Source organism: Podarcis erhardii, assembly GCF_964252035.2.
Source record: "Podarcis erhardii genome assembly, chromosome: 16".
NCBI lineage: Eukaryota > Metazoa > Chordata > Lepidosauria > Squamata > Lacertidae > Podarcis > Podarcis erhardii.
The window spans coordinates 34,447,443-34,460,638 of record NC_138514.1 but is presented as its reverse complement, the minus strand read 5'-3'; the positions used below and the strand labels follow the sequence as shown (position 1 = coordinate 34,460,638).

Below are 13,196 nucleotides of genomic sequence, written 5' to 3'. Positions count from 1 at the left end.
GAACGTGCACACACACACACACACACACACAGACACACAGAGGAGATATTGTACGAATTATATATGGAACACACACTATTATACGTGTTATATACGGAATATTTCTACGAAGTTGACTAAATACAGACTCCAAAAGGAGAGCTTTAACGAGGAGGTTTGCAAAAGGGAGTTGTAAACAAGAGCTCAGGCATTTCGGATTGAGGACTACTCACTTTAATGCGGATCTAAAGAGCCACAGATGTACAGCGCCTGGCGCCCCAGAAAATCCCAATCTCAAAGAGTAAGGAAAAGATCTGCCTGTTGCGGGAATGGGGAGAGATAAACTGTGCTGATCAACAGCAGCCCCATAGCGCCAGTTCTTGAAGTGGTTTACTCAGGAGTAAAGCCCCCTACTCCACCATTTCAACCAGGACTTGAACTCTTTAATAAATCCTGCGCTCCAGATCGCAGCTTTTCTTTCTTTAAAAAAAGGGTACGGTATGCCTCCCTCATCTCTTTCTCTCTCTCCACTCCCCCCCCCCAAAAAAAAAACTCCAGTTCCCAGCGGAGAGATTATCTGAAGATAGAGACACGTGTCAATTGTGTGACAGGAGCCGGGCATCCCCGAGGCACAGAGGAGGTGGCAGGTTGGGCGGATGTTTCAAAGCCTTGGAAATTAAATGAAAGAAAAACAGCAGCTCCTCTCCTGGCCCCCACCTCACCCAGCTTTTTACCCCACAGAAAGAAGGAAAGGGGGCACGAGAGGGACTTACGAAGCCGTGCTTATCCGAGATGTTGTTGGTGAGCTTGAGTTTGTGGAAGGCGACGGGCTTGGCCATCCACTGCTCCCCGGTAGCGGGGCTGTCCGGGTGAATGTACATGCGTTTGGGCATCTCCGGGTCCGCTTTCCCGGCCACCATCCAGCGCGAGTTGTGGAACTTGTAGCGACAGTCGTCGGCCGCCACGATATCCATTAACAAAATGTACTTCGCTTTCTTGTCCAAGCCGCTGACGCGAACTTTGAAAGGGGGGAACATTCGCCTGAATAAACACCAGGAAATTTAAAAAAGGAAAAAAGGAAAAAACAAGGTTTTAAGGGAAACGATCATTCCACCCACCTCTTCGCAAAGTCAAGAATTCAACTCGGAAACACTGCAATCTATTTAAAACACACGTGCCCGTTATTAAACATTATGGATCACTGTGAAACGCTGGTTTTTATTTCAAGAGATGGCCTTATGTTTTTGTTTTGAATTGCGTCCCTTTCTTTTTCGAAAGAGAGAAGCGCGACAATCTAAGGCTTTGTTTTGAAGGCAAGCTGGACTTTAAGGTAAAGGGCTTCCTCGGCGGGCGATTTCCACGCATGTTTACTCAGAAGTAAGTGCCCCTCTGTTCAGCAGGCTTTCCAAAGAGGCTGCAGAGACTGCGGTCTTTGGCGCCTGCGATCCCAGAGCACAGTTCAAGGGGGAAAGGTTCAGTTGCGCACCGTGGGAATGGTCTCCGAGTAAACATGCACTCCAACTGGACTGAAACTCTTTCTCAGACGCGGGGAGGCCCTAAACGCGTTTACTCCAGAGTAAAGCCGGTTTTGTGCAAGGAAAGTCCTTACGAGGTTGCAGTTTAAAATGCAGGCCCGGGGCACATCCTTTGAAATTAGGCCACCTTTTCAGGGCCAGGGTTCTATGAAAACAAATAAAGACCCCCCAGAAAATAATTCACCAATCCAAATTCTGCTTTTATAAAAAGGTGTGCATTTCGAGGGTTTGAAAGAAAGCTCCCCCCCCCTTCAAAAAAACCCCCTGTCTTTCCTCCTGCATTCGAAAACCCCATTCTAGCAAACAGGTTTACTCTGAAATTCTAAATCCTATCCATTTCGCTGGGATTTACTTCAAGGTAAGGGTGAATGGGATTTACAGCGTGCATAGGACAGACTTTTTTTATTTTAGGAGCAGATTAATAAGAAAACGATTCCTTGTTCCGGATTAAAAATCCAGGTTCAAAAGGAAGTTGAAATCCGGATTGTCAGGGGCAGGGAAGCCGAATGACCTAGTTGTGCGCCTGCACGGCATATCTTTTCTCTCTCTCTCTTTTAAAAAATGTGGTGCAAATTCTACATGTCGAATGGGGGTGAGGGGTCGTGTCGAAGCCCAAGCGGGCGCCCCTTGTTTTACCATTCCAAATTTCCCTTGACCTAACCTGAAAAGAGACAAAACGCAAACCTCAAACTTCTCTTAATAGACCGAAGGCATTGCTGGCAAAGGGAGGGGGGAGAGAATAGATAAAACAACAGGAAACCCCTTCCCTGGAAGTTCGAGAAATTTGTCCGCTCATTATATTTGGGGTGGGGAGGGCAGGGGGCCCAGCGAGGCTGGAGGGCTTCCCTGCAGGCAACATGAAACGGAAAATGGAAATAAATTTAGCAGATCCAAACCGCAGTACCCAAATTTTCAGGAATCTGGGTGGAAGGGAGCGTTTCAAATCCATTTCCAAACCTCCAAAAATCATCCCTCCTTCATTCAGCACCGTGCTTTGAACGTAAGGAAGACCCTCAGTTTTGTATTTCTGGCATCAGTTATGCCTCTTTGGCCTGATCCTAATGCCTGTTTTACCCTTTGTAGTCAAGTCAACCGTGTTCACTGGGGCTTACTCCTATGTAAAGCGTGCCCTACGGTTGCAATCTGTACTCCTAGGCTCCTTTAGCATGTTTTAATGTAAAGTGTAATTATTCAGCTTTAAAAAAATACATACATACATATGAACTTTAAAAATAAAATAACAATATTAGCTAAAATCACACAACTCGGGTGTTTCGAGGCTATCAGCCAGAAACATTTAATCCGGAAACAAGTTTACTTTTAATCGTGTAAACAAATATAATATGGAATTATAGGGTTTAAATAATTAACCATGAATTGGGGAGGTGGGGGGGGAGAGACCTAGTTTCAGCGTGGAAAAGACGACTTCCACACAAACGCCCGCGCGCACACACAGCAAGAACCCTTTACCAAAAATCAGATATATCTGCTCAGCATTTAAACACACTAACCCAACCTTGAACACGTTGGCTTGGGAATAAAACCCCATGATTGCAGGAAAACTTTACTTCCAGTTTATGTGGCATTGGCTGGAAATGGGTTTAGGGGTAGGAAGGCGTTTTAAGAGAGATGACAGATACATTTAAATTAAAGTCATAGGTGGGGGAGCGCACCGTGAGAAACAACGCAGAAGGTTGATTCCTCCCCCCACCCTGCAAAAATCAGTGCTTAATAATGCCCCTATCAAGCTATCATGCAAAACATGAATTATTATCCTATCATGGAAAAAAAATGAATTATTATCATTATCAATTATTACTTTTGCTATTCCTAATTGCAACGTGGTTGGCCCCCGCAACTGCTCACCTTCCAGATTTGGTGATCACCATCTCGGTCCCTAGTTTGTGAAACTGATCCCAGAGATCTTTGGCTTCCAGGGTCACTTTGGGGTCGTCCTCGACCTCCTCCTCGGGCTCCAGGCTTTTGAGCGACCTCAGATGGGCGGCTTGGTGGTGGTGTCCCAGCGCCGAGACGTGCAAACTGGCCTCGGCGGCTCCGGCCAGGCTAGGATCCTGCAAAGGTTTCGTCAGGGCGGCCGGAGGCAGAGCCAAAGCCGGGAAGAAGGAGGGCTGAGCGGCCGCCAGGAAAGCTGACATAGGGAAGTCGGACGGCCTGGGCGCGTGGAAAGGGTGGTAAGCCATGGCAGTCCCCGGGAAGGCTGGATCTCTCATCAGTACATCCACAAATCCGGGAGGAAAGCCCGATCCCTCCAGCAAGGGAGGGGTTGGGAGTTGATGGCGGGGGGGAGAAGAAGAGGCGCCTGCTTTGCTTGTCAATTTCAATCCCCCCCACCCCGTGCACACACACACAACACACACACACACACACACACACAAGCACACCTCCCCCCTGCGAGCTCAGGCAGGAGAGCTAGTGAATTTCAACCCGTTTTCTGTTCGCGGTTCTCAGAAGCGCCCCCGGGCTGGTGGGTTTCAACCCACCTCAACTCTGGCAAAACTGCCTTCGGGTTCCTGTGCAGGGGGCCAGAAACTGGGGGAGAAGGGAGGGAAGCTCGAGCAGAGCTGGGGGGGGGAAAGCCCACACAAACAGGCGCACACAGACTCACATACAAACACCACACTACCAAACAGTCCCGGTGATTTGAGTTCTTCTGGACGTCTCCGGTAAGTCCTTATATGTTTTTTTCCTCTTGCAGGCAGGAGGGAGGGCGAAACAGAGCCCCTTCTCCCGGATCAAATTGGAGGGGGGACCCCCCAAAAAAGTGCAGCCGACAAGGGCGAGTCTTGACGCCTTCAAAACAAAAAATCAAGTCCTTAAAATAAAAATTTAAAGAACAGCTCAAGATGTTCTTGCAGTCGCAAAGGTTTGGGGAGGGGGGGTCGGCGGAGAAGCGCGTCCCCCTCCCTCCCAGTCCTACAAGAACTCCTGACCCCCCTCCCCGAGAGAGGGAGAGAAAGTCAAGCTGGATCTGGCGGCCGTGGGGTGGGGAGGGGAGGGGGATCTTGCCGCCGGCCCCCCTTTTCTTCTCTGGCGCTCGCGCGCTCTCTTTCCCCCCTCGCCGTTTGCGAGCGAGCGAGCGAGCGGGCAGCAGCCGGGGGAGCTTCCTTCTTTCCTTCCTTCGCCTTTCCGACCCAAAGCGAAACCAACCCCCGCCCCCTCTTCTCCGGTCGCTCAAGGATCGCGAGGCTCCGGAGTTGGATCGACGCCGGAATCCGAGCCGGGAGCCAGGCGCTTCATAGCTCCGAAGGAGAGCGAGCCCCGGGGCAGACTGGCTCGCGTCTCTTCTGGATCCCTCTCTTTTAAAAAATAAAGGAGCAGAAAGCGCTGGGACGATCTCTCGTGCGCCCTTCCTCGCTCGGATTCCTCCACCTCTTCTCTCTCCTCCTCTCTCTCTTTCCTCCTCTCTCTCCCTCCCTCCCTCCCTCCCTCCCTCTTCTTCTTCTTCCTTCCTTCCTCCCCACCCCCCTCGCTCCGCTCCGCGCGTTTCCACCTCTCGGGCCAACCCTTAATGAGCCGAGCCCCCCTTGATTGTGGATTTTACGCGGTTCAGACCAATTGTGGATGTCCATAGGCGTGGTTTTGACAGGTCCGGCCAAGATCTGGGGTGAGAGAGGGAGCTGGGAAGGGGTGGGGGTGGAGAGAAGGAGGGAATAGAAAGGGGTTTGTGATGGGCGGGTGGAGAGAAAGAGAGAAGAGGGAGGAGAAAGAGAAGAAGAGAAGAACGGAGGGGGGTGAAAGGTGTCGGAGGCATCACCCGAAAGAAAACATGTCAACAGAATAAAATATTAACCAATGACAGAGGCAAGGCCTCGGGAGCCCTCCCCTCTCCAGGCCCGGCTCCTAGCTGATGGGGAGGGAGGGGGAGAGGGAGGGGGCACGTTCCCCCAGCGCAGGAACTGTTGGCAGAGGCACCCGGAGTGAGTCTGGCCAGGCAGCCAGGAGAGAAGGAGCCCCACGGAATGCGCCAGCGCGCGAGCGACCAGGGCGCAGGCCGGGCGAGGGATGGAGATCAGAGAGAAGGCGGAGGCCTGCGGACCAGGATCCGGATAGGGGGCACTACCCTTGTTCTCCAGAAAGCCCTTGAATACACCCACGGAGAGGTTCTATCACCTAGTGGAAAAGGAAGCGGCAGGAACCATCCCTAGGACTGGAGAAGAGACGCTGGCAACGAGCCATCTTTGCTCGGAGTCGGGTTTTTTTGGGTTGTGGGGATGAGTGTTTGGCCTTGAACAGGTGCTTGGAAAGGGTCCCTCTCCCCAGAGCGCACCCCACCCCCACTCGGTGTATATTTTGAACGCTAGTACAGGTGTCTCTTTCCACACGTGTTTTCTACCCCCCACACCACTTTATTCGCAGGGACAGTTTTTATAAATTTCATCCCTTCACATAGGCCTCGGGACTTTGGAGTTACTCCCGAGGAGACCCGTTGTAAGCTTATTGGGCCCTGGTGCCCAAAAGGCCTGCGAGCAAAAGCCGGTGGGTGTCACGTGTCTAAAGACTGGCGAGTCCTCTGCACGTGAGAACTCTGTTTTCTTGTTCGGAGGCCTACCTGCGGGTTATTTCTGCGGGTGTACCAGCACAACACCACATTCGAATTAGTATTTATTATTTGCTGAAACCAGTACAGCATGGTGTGGCTTTTCTGCATAGCACAAGCGACCGACAGGTCACTGCCCCCATGAACTTACAATAAACATATTAAGGAGCTCAAATATGCTAACCTATTCCACGTCTATTCTGCATCTATAGTGCGGCATTCTTGGGGAAAGCTTCCGGTAGAATCGCACTGTTCTGGGAGCAGTTTACTTCCGAGAAAATGCAATTCAGGTGTTAGTAAATGTCACAGCTTCGTCGCGAAAGAAACTGGCGAAGAAATTCTGCTTTAGGCTGAAATCCCCTTGGATTTGGGTGCAAATCCCCTTGGAGTGCAACGCGTTAGTCCTACACAGAGTAGACCAATTGCAAAATAAAAGGCATAAATTTTATCGGGTCTACACTGAGTACCCGATAGAATGTATTTGAGTAGACGCGTTCTGTGGATCAGGCCACTCGCTGGGGACAATCCTGGGCTTCGGGAAGACCCAGTTTATCACGCTTACCTTGGGGTAAATAGCATTGAGCGCAAGGTGACTTACTTCTGAGTAAATATCGTTGAAGACAGCAGGCTTACACCTTCGGTTAGCTGATTAGGTGCGAGGCGGTTTCAGAAGTTCACCCCTTAAGTGGTCTAGGGCCAAAACTGTTCCCCTTTCCCGCCCGCCCCCTACAAAGAGGAATATTTTGAAAGTGGGGGTGAACAGGGACACCGTGAATATACCGGTAATTATTCCATTTAATCCATCAAAGGGCTGCTCCTTTCCTTTTTTTCCCTTTCCTGCCCCCCAAATTATAGTTCTTATGACATCCATTCCTTTTCCAAAACCCCGAGCGCGATGTTCCACTCCCCCCCCCCCCGCGATTTAATTTCAGGGAGGAAGAAGGGAGGGGGAGAGAGAGCCAGAGAGAGGGAGGGAGAGAAACCCTTTGAAGAGATTCGGGTAGGGCCCACCCAGAGAAGGGAGAAAGGGCCATGCGCTCCCCCCCCCCCGTGGATCCAGGCAGGGGCTGCCTGGACCACGAGCAGATTTCGCGGTTGTCGCACAGACAACGCGGGGGAGGCATGCGGGGGGGGGGAGGTCTGAGAAAAATGGAGGCAAGCCGGTGCGCATCGCCGCTTTAAGACTTCGCTTCCTAGCCCAGTCTCGGCCTCCGGGACCGTGCGGAGATGGAAAGATTCAGCCCGGGCAATGGAAGTAATAGCGGAGCGAATCGGACCCTCTGCAAAACGCGGCCAAAGCAGCCTCGGGTGAGTAGCGAGCAGCGGGGCGCGCGTTCAGTGATACCTCGGGGTAGGTTTCGCGCGAGCGCCGATCCGTAGTATTTTTATTTTTAAAAAAGCTTTTGGGAAAAGGTCGCAGAGGCGGGGAAGGTGCCTAAAGCGTGGAACACTTTTTGTGCGCGTGTGAACGCAGCCGCGGTTCACACCGGATGTATTATTAATTATTAAATCATTCTTACTTTTCTGCAACTCCGATACTATTAATACTCCCACCGCCAGCCTAAAGATTTTGAACTAGATGGTCTCCAGCAGCGCATTCGTGCCATGTCTACTCAGAAGTAAGTCCGATTGGACCCCACTGGAACTTGCTCCCAGCTGCAATCCTATATTAAGCTCACCTGGAAACAAGCCTCTTTGAGCTCAGCGGGACTTAACTTCTGAGTAGACATGTACAGGATTGCGCTCTGAATGAACAGCTCCCAGTTTTACTCGGGGCCTTTATTGTTTTTAAAAATGGGTTTCTACATCCCACACTCCCACGCGTAACTTTTTGCTGGATCGCAGTCCTGGAAATACTGTATCGGTTCTCCCCACCTCCCCTCTCCGCAACCCCCTGGGCTGACACCCGCAAACCACTTGTCTACCCCTAAATACCAATGCTACCCAGACCGTCCTTAGGAACACAACTTTGCCTTCCGGTTCTCCGCATCTTTATTCGGAATAAAGTCCCACTTCGCTTGCATAGAGCTTACTACTGTACTCCCAAGTGAGCGTGCGTAAGGATCGCAGCCCTGACCTCTTGACAGCCACATCAGCTCGTCAGCATATCCCATAAGACAGGCGCGGGGGGGCGGGTTAAATGGTCCCCCACCTATTAAAAGCACCCAACGAATTGTCACCGGCGCCCGCCCGCTTGCATGTAATGCGTAAAGTTGGCTGGCGAACTTTCCTTTCTTCTACTGCGCCCCAAAAAACTGGTTCCAAATGAGAAATGGATAGCAATGAAATTAGTTTTGGCTCTCTCATCTCTCGCCCCCTTGTTCCATTTTCAATTGATCGGCGTTATTTGCCCACCGCCTTTCCTAGTCTTTTCCTGAAGGGAAAGAATTTACTTAGGGGTTTGGAGAAAACAGAGCCAAGAGGGCGATCGCTTGCAAAGGCCACTTTGTTTGGAAATGGATTTTTTGGGGGGAGAGGCGCACCTCTTTCTCTCTCGCCACCTCCTCAAGATCCCACCCACCCACCCTGCCCCAGCCAAATCTTCCCACTCCACAGACAGTTGACAAGGAGAGCTATCTGTCTGGCCGTGTGTCTACTTTCAGATTCCCCCCCCTGATTGAGCCGGGGGGGGAGAAAAGAGAGTTGGGTCAAGAGCCTCTTGGCGCCAGGAGTTTGAAGTGTCAACAATTAAAAAGCGACAAGACAAAGGATTTTTTTAAAAAATAGAGAGAAGCATTTAGGTCCCCCAAATTCTGGGAAGTTATTCCGCCCCCCTCCTTTTCTCCCTTCAAGTGGGAGAGGACCTATAAGCCCGCGATGGGAGCAGCAGCCGCGCTTGCCCAGGCTGCGGAATCATGTGCTCGCCTGACCCCTAGATGGCCGCATCTAATCAGCTTCTGAGAGACTCAGCAAGGCCAGCTAGTCTTTCGCAGCTCCTCGGCGGCGTGGGGAGAAGGGGGAGGGGAACGACTCCGCGCAGACACGCACAGGGTCCCCCAGCCCAGTCCCCAACTGGGGCAGCATCCCGACTCGGCGGGTCGAGATCTATGGAGCAGCAGGCGCCTTAGCTCACCTCTCCATCGTTCACGCATCGTTCTTTTCTCAAAGAATCGCGAGGACGGTACTGTAGTTTCCTCGGCACAGACCTGCAGTACCCAGTACACTTAACAAACTACAGTTCCCAGCTCTTCTTAACAAGCGAGAGCTCCCAATATTCTTTTGGGGGAGAGGGAGCCGCGCGCCTCGCGTGTGTGGCTTGGCCTTAGCTCTCGCCCCGAGGAGCTTACAGTTAACGCTGAACATTTTGGAGGGAATGAACTGGAGTGGGGGGGGGGAGGAATTAATAATAAATAGGATGCGGATAATGAATATGAGCAAAAAATGAAAACGACAGCGGAAAGGGGGGAAGTGAAAAGCCATTGGCCCCACCCACCCACCCGATACAACCCTTAATTCACAGCAGAGAGATTGGGGGGGGCACTGTTTGCAGCAGCCAGATAACCCCACCTCCTTTTCCTTTCTTTCTTTCTTTCTTTCTTTCTTTCTTTCTTTCTTTCTTTCTTTCTTTCTAGCGCCTAATATCCAGTTTGAGCCTGATGAGGCTACGATCCTAACCACACTTACGGGGGAGTAAGTCTCATTGAACTGAACAGGGCTTTCTCTGAAATAGACGCGCATAGGATTGCTCTGTGGCGAACTCTTTGCCTGCCCCCCCCCCACCCGCCAGCCAGTAAACATTTCCGTTTACAGTGCCTTTAACTTAGTTGCTCCAGTGCAGAGGCTTCCTGAGCCCCCGGATCTGTTTGAAAAAGCCAGACCTCATCCCCGCAAGATGTTGAGCACCGAGGCAGCGGGTTTCTCTGGACATGGACAGAGTGCATTTCAAGTGACCCCCAAGGTGTTATTATTACAAGCCCGCACATTTATTGTCTTAAAGGAGCGAGGCTTCGGGGGGGGGGGGTTGGCTCCTCCAGCCTGCCTGTCTTGACCCCGGTACGTGTTTTGTTTTGTTTTTTAAGGCTCAAGAAGTAGGCACGCTTTTTACAGAATATATTCTCTTTAGGCGTGTCTTTGAGATGGTCTGTCACGCACACACTCTCTCCTCTTCTCCGCAGCCCACGAGAAAAATCATAGGGAACCGCCTAATACCGAGTCAAACCAATGATCTATCGAGCTCCATGTTGCCAACACTGACTGGCAGCGGCTCTCTAGGGCTTCGGGCAGAGGGGGCATTCCCTCTCCTATCGGGAGATGCCTGGGATCGAACCTAGGACCTCCTGCAGGCAAAGCAGCTTCTCTGTCCCTGACCTACAACCTTTCCTTTCCGGATAACAGAGAGAAAGCCATATATATATATAGATGGGGTGGATGTAGGTTGATGTACTAGTCAGAACAGGGTCAAGACGGTGCTTCTGCAGATTTTTCACCCTCTCATTTCCCCCATCCATATTATCCTGTCACTAATCCAAAACAACCACCCTGCAAGGTAGGGCACCATTACTACCCTGTTGCTAAGGGAGTGAGACAGAGAAGGGCCAAAAGCCAAATCAGAAGCCAGATTGGACCCGTGGTGGGCTGTGGGGCTCACTACCTCAAAGCCAATTCAGTCACTGTTTGGTAAAATTCAGATTCTGCAAGGGGCTTATGACAACCAGGTAAAGGTGTTCGATTTAAGGCTCTGCTCCTCCAGCTCAGTTACTAAGCAAGGGTGGGCAGAGACCAAGGAGGTCGGGGCTCCTACACCTTTAGTAGCAAGCTGCCGCTGTCGAAAGTCCATTTTCTACCCAGCTATTGAAGGTGCAGGAGTCCTGGCCTCCTTGCTGGTATTCCTGCTGCCTCTTCCTGAATTAAACCCCATCACCCCCAACTTCCTTCTCAGCTCTCTTGCTCCCAATAGTGCAGAACAGGAGGTGGACCTCAGCTATAAAGGGGGAGAAAATCTTCCCAAATACCAAGCGAAGGTCCATGATAGCAACAGGCATATTGATATTATTATTATTATTATTATTATTATTATTATTATTATTATTTAGTGCTAAGGAATGATTTGAGGAAAGGGAGTGCAAAAAGGGAGTAGTTTTAAAACTGGGAGCAAGGTTGATGTTCTTTTTAGTGGTAGGATGGCACCTGCTTGCTCAAGGTAACCCTTGACTTGAAAATGATAGATCCCAAAATTCCCCCTCCCGCGCGCTTTTTAAACCCACGTGTAAATAAGCGACCGATTACGTGGCTTTTTGCAACGCGATTTCTGGCTTTGCTGTCTATGGGCGGGGAAGAGAAGGGCAGTTTGAGCGAGATGTTAGTCTTGTTATCTTTCTGTTTTGTTTTCACCAAAGAGAGAAGGAGGAGTCCCTTATTAAACGTGGACAAAGTCAACCAGCATCTAGAGAAGCATCAGACCCTGTAGGGACCAGCACACCTCTTCCAAAATACACCCCTTTCCTTACAATTTTATCCCGATTCCAGGCTGTTACGGAGAAAGGGAGAACCTACAAACGTGCCGGATTCTAGCTTCGCTTCCCCGGAAATAAGCGCCACAACACACAGAGGTCAGGGGTTGCTATTCGCAAGGAAAGCGCGCTCAGGATCACAGCCTGAAAAAAAGGGGGGAAACAACTTTTGCCCATAATTCATTTTTAACTTTCAGGAAAGGGTTTGTCGGGTGCTGGTGAGAAATAAAGAAGATAGAGACTCGGTACCTATTCGTGCTCAAAGCATACCTGCGACACGATCCAGCCAAACAAACAACTCTAATAAATACCTCACTGGTTTCAACAGCAGAACTGTAAACGCTCGCTTGCTTCTTTTGCCCGACAAAATCCATGGGTGTTCGCGGCTCGCTTGGGGCAGGATCTTGCACTTAGGATAATATCCTTCCCAGTTGTCATTTGCCGGAAGTAGATCCCACAGGTCTCTCTCCCCACCCCCCACCACGCAAATGGGGCTTGCTTAACTGCGCAGAGGATCGCGGTGGGGGAGGAGGGCGAGGGAATCCCACCAAACTCTCTGGTAAGCGCAGGCGATGGGCAAACTACAGAAAATGTCCTCAGTGGGTTATGAAAGAAAAATGAAGTAATTTAGACAACAGCAGCCATATATATATATATATATATACACACACACACATCTCCCAAGGATGCTAAACTTGGTTTTGAAACCCAAGCAGGGAGAATCACCTGCAACCATGTCAAACATGACAGGAACTGAATTATATAATGCATCTGCTTTCTACTTCATTTCATCCATGAACTGAATGTGGTGGGGAGGTGGACGTAGAAGAGGAAAATTGGACCCCTGATCTGATAACATTTGGAGTTTAAGCTCGCCAGTGGAAGTTTGAACCAACATCTACGCCTTTACGCTCCATGAGAAGAACCCAAAAGTTCACTTTTTACGTCTTAAAATAATTTGCTATTTCCCCCCTTGTTTATTTTTTTTAATATAAAAATCAACTGCTTTTTTTCCTCTTTCGTGATTGGTATACAAAATTAAATGTTATGCTCCATGATTTTGGAACGTTCGTGCTTTCCCCAGTATTACATTACACACACACTCCCCGCACAAATACACAAACACACATATATATTCCCCCTTCGTGTATGTGTGTGTGTGTGTGTGGAGATAAACAAACGGAAATCTAACATGCCCAATCTAATCGGCCCAGGAATTGTAGTCTATTGCTGCAGGTTAACCTTGCAATCCAATACTGTACCCATTTGCCTGAGGGTAAGCCCCATGGAACTCAGTGCGGCTTGCTTTGAGTAGACCCGTAGAGGAGTGATCTTCGTGCGTGTATATTCTTTGGAGCTGTCCCCCCCCCCACTTTTAAACAAGCATTGTATTATGCATAGAATGTATGCGGATTTATTTGTAGATTCCTCGTATCCCGCACGTACATCTGCGTGCGTGTGCACGACGGACACAACGCACACCATGTTTAAATACGAGGTGGGGGCTTATCTGGAAATGAAGGGAGAGAGTTTGCTTTAAGCCTCAGGTCGATTCCGGTTATCAGGGCAGTGGGATGGAGTTTAAATGGGGGGAAGTTCTGGAGACTTGGATCTCTCCCCCCCCCAACCCCAGCGAATATACAAAGTTCAGTTTCCAGCCATTTTCTATATTAA

The 13,196-nt window shown here is 50.1% G+C and overlaps 1 protein-coding gene and 2 long non-coding RNA genes across 3 annotated transcripts in view; 2 read left to right on the top strand and 1 right to left on the bottom strand.

The window, feature by feature from the left end:
• The window catches only part of TBX2 (T-box transcription factor 2), a 34,205-nt gene extending 28,881 nt beyond the window's left edge, over positions 1–5,324 (bottom strand). The window contains exons 1-2 of the mRNA XM_081844138.1: positions 3,381–5,324; positions 753–1,020 (exon numbers count right to left, since the gene is read on the bottom strand). Coding sequence (XP_081700264.1) covers positions 753–1,020; positions 3,381–3,745 — 633 coding nt within the window. The 5' untranslated portion in view covers positions 3,746–5,324. The remainder of the gene's footprint in view (positions 1–752; positions 1,021–3,380) is intronic.
• Positions 5,325–7,204: 1,880 nt separating this feature from the next.
• The window catches only part of LOC309331796, a 47,880-nt gene continuing 41,888 nt past the window's right edge, over positions 7,205–13,196 (top strand). The window contains exon 1 of the long non-coding RNA XR_014151961.1: positions 7,205–7,380. This is a non-coding gene — a long non-coding RNA (uncharacterized lncRNA). The remainder of the gene's footprint in view (positions 7,381–13,196) is intronic.
• LOC309331804 lies at positions 9,597–11,855 on the top strand. Its single transcript, XR_014151974.1, has 2 exons — positions 9,597–9,926; positions 10,247–11,855. It is a non-coding gene; the product is annotated as an uncharacterized lncRNA (long non-coding RNA).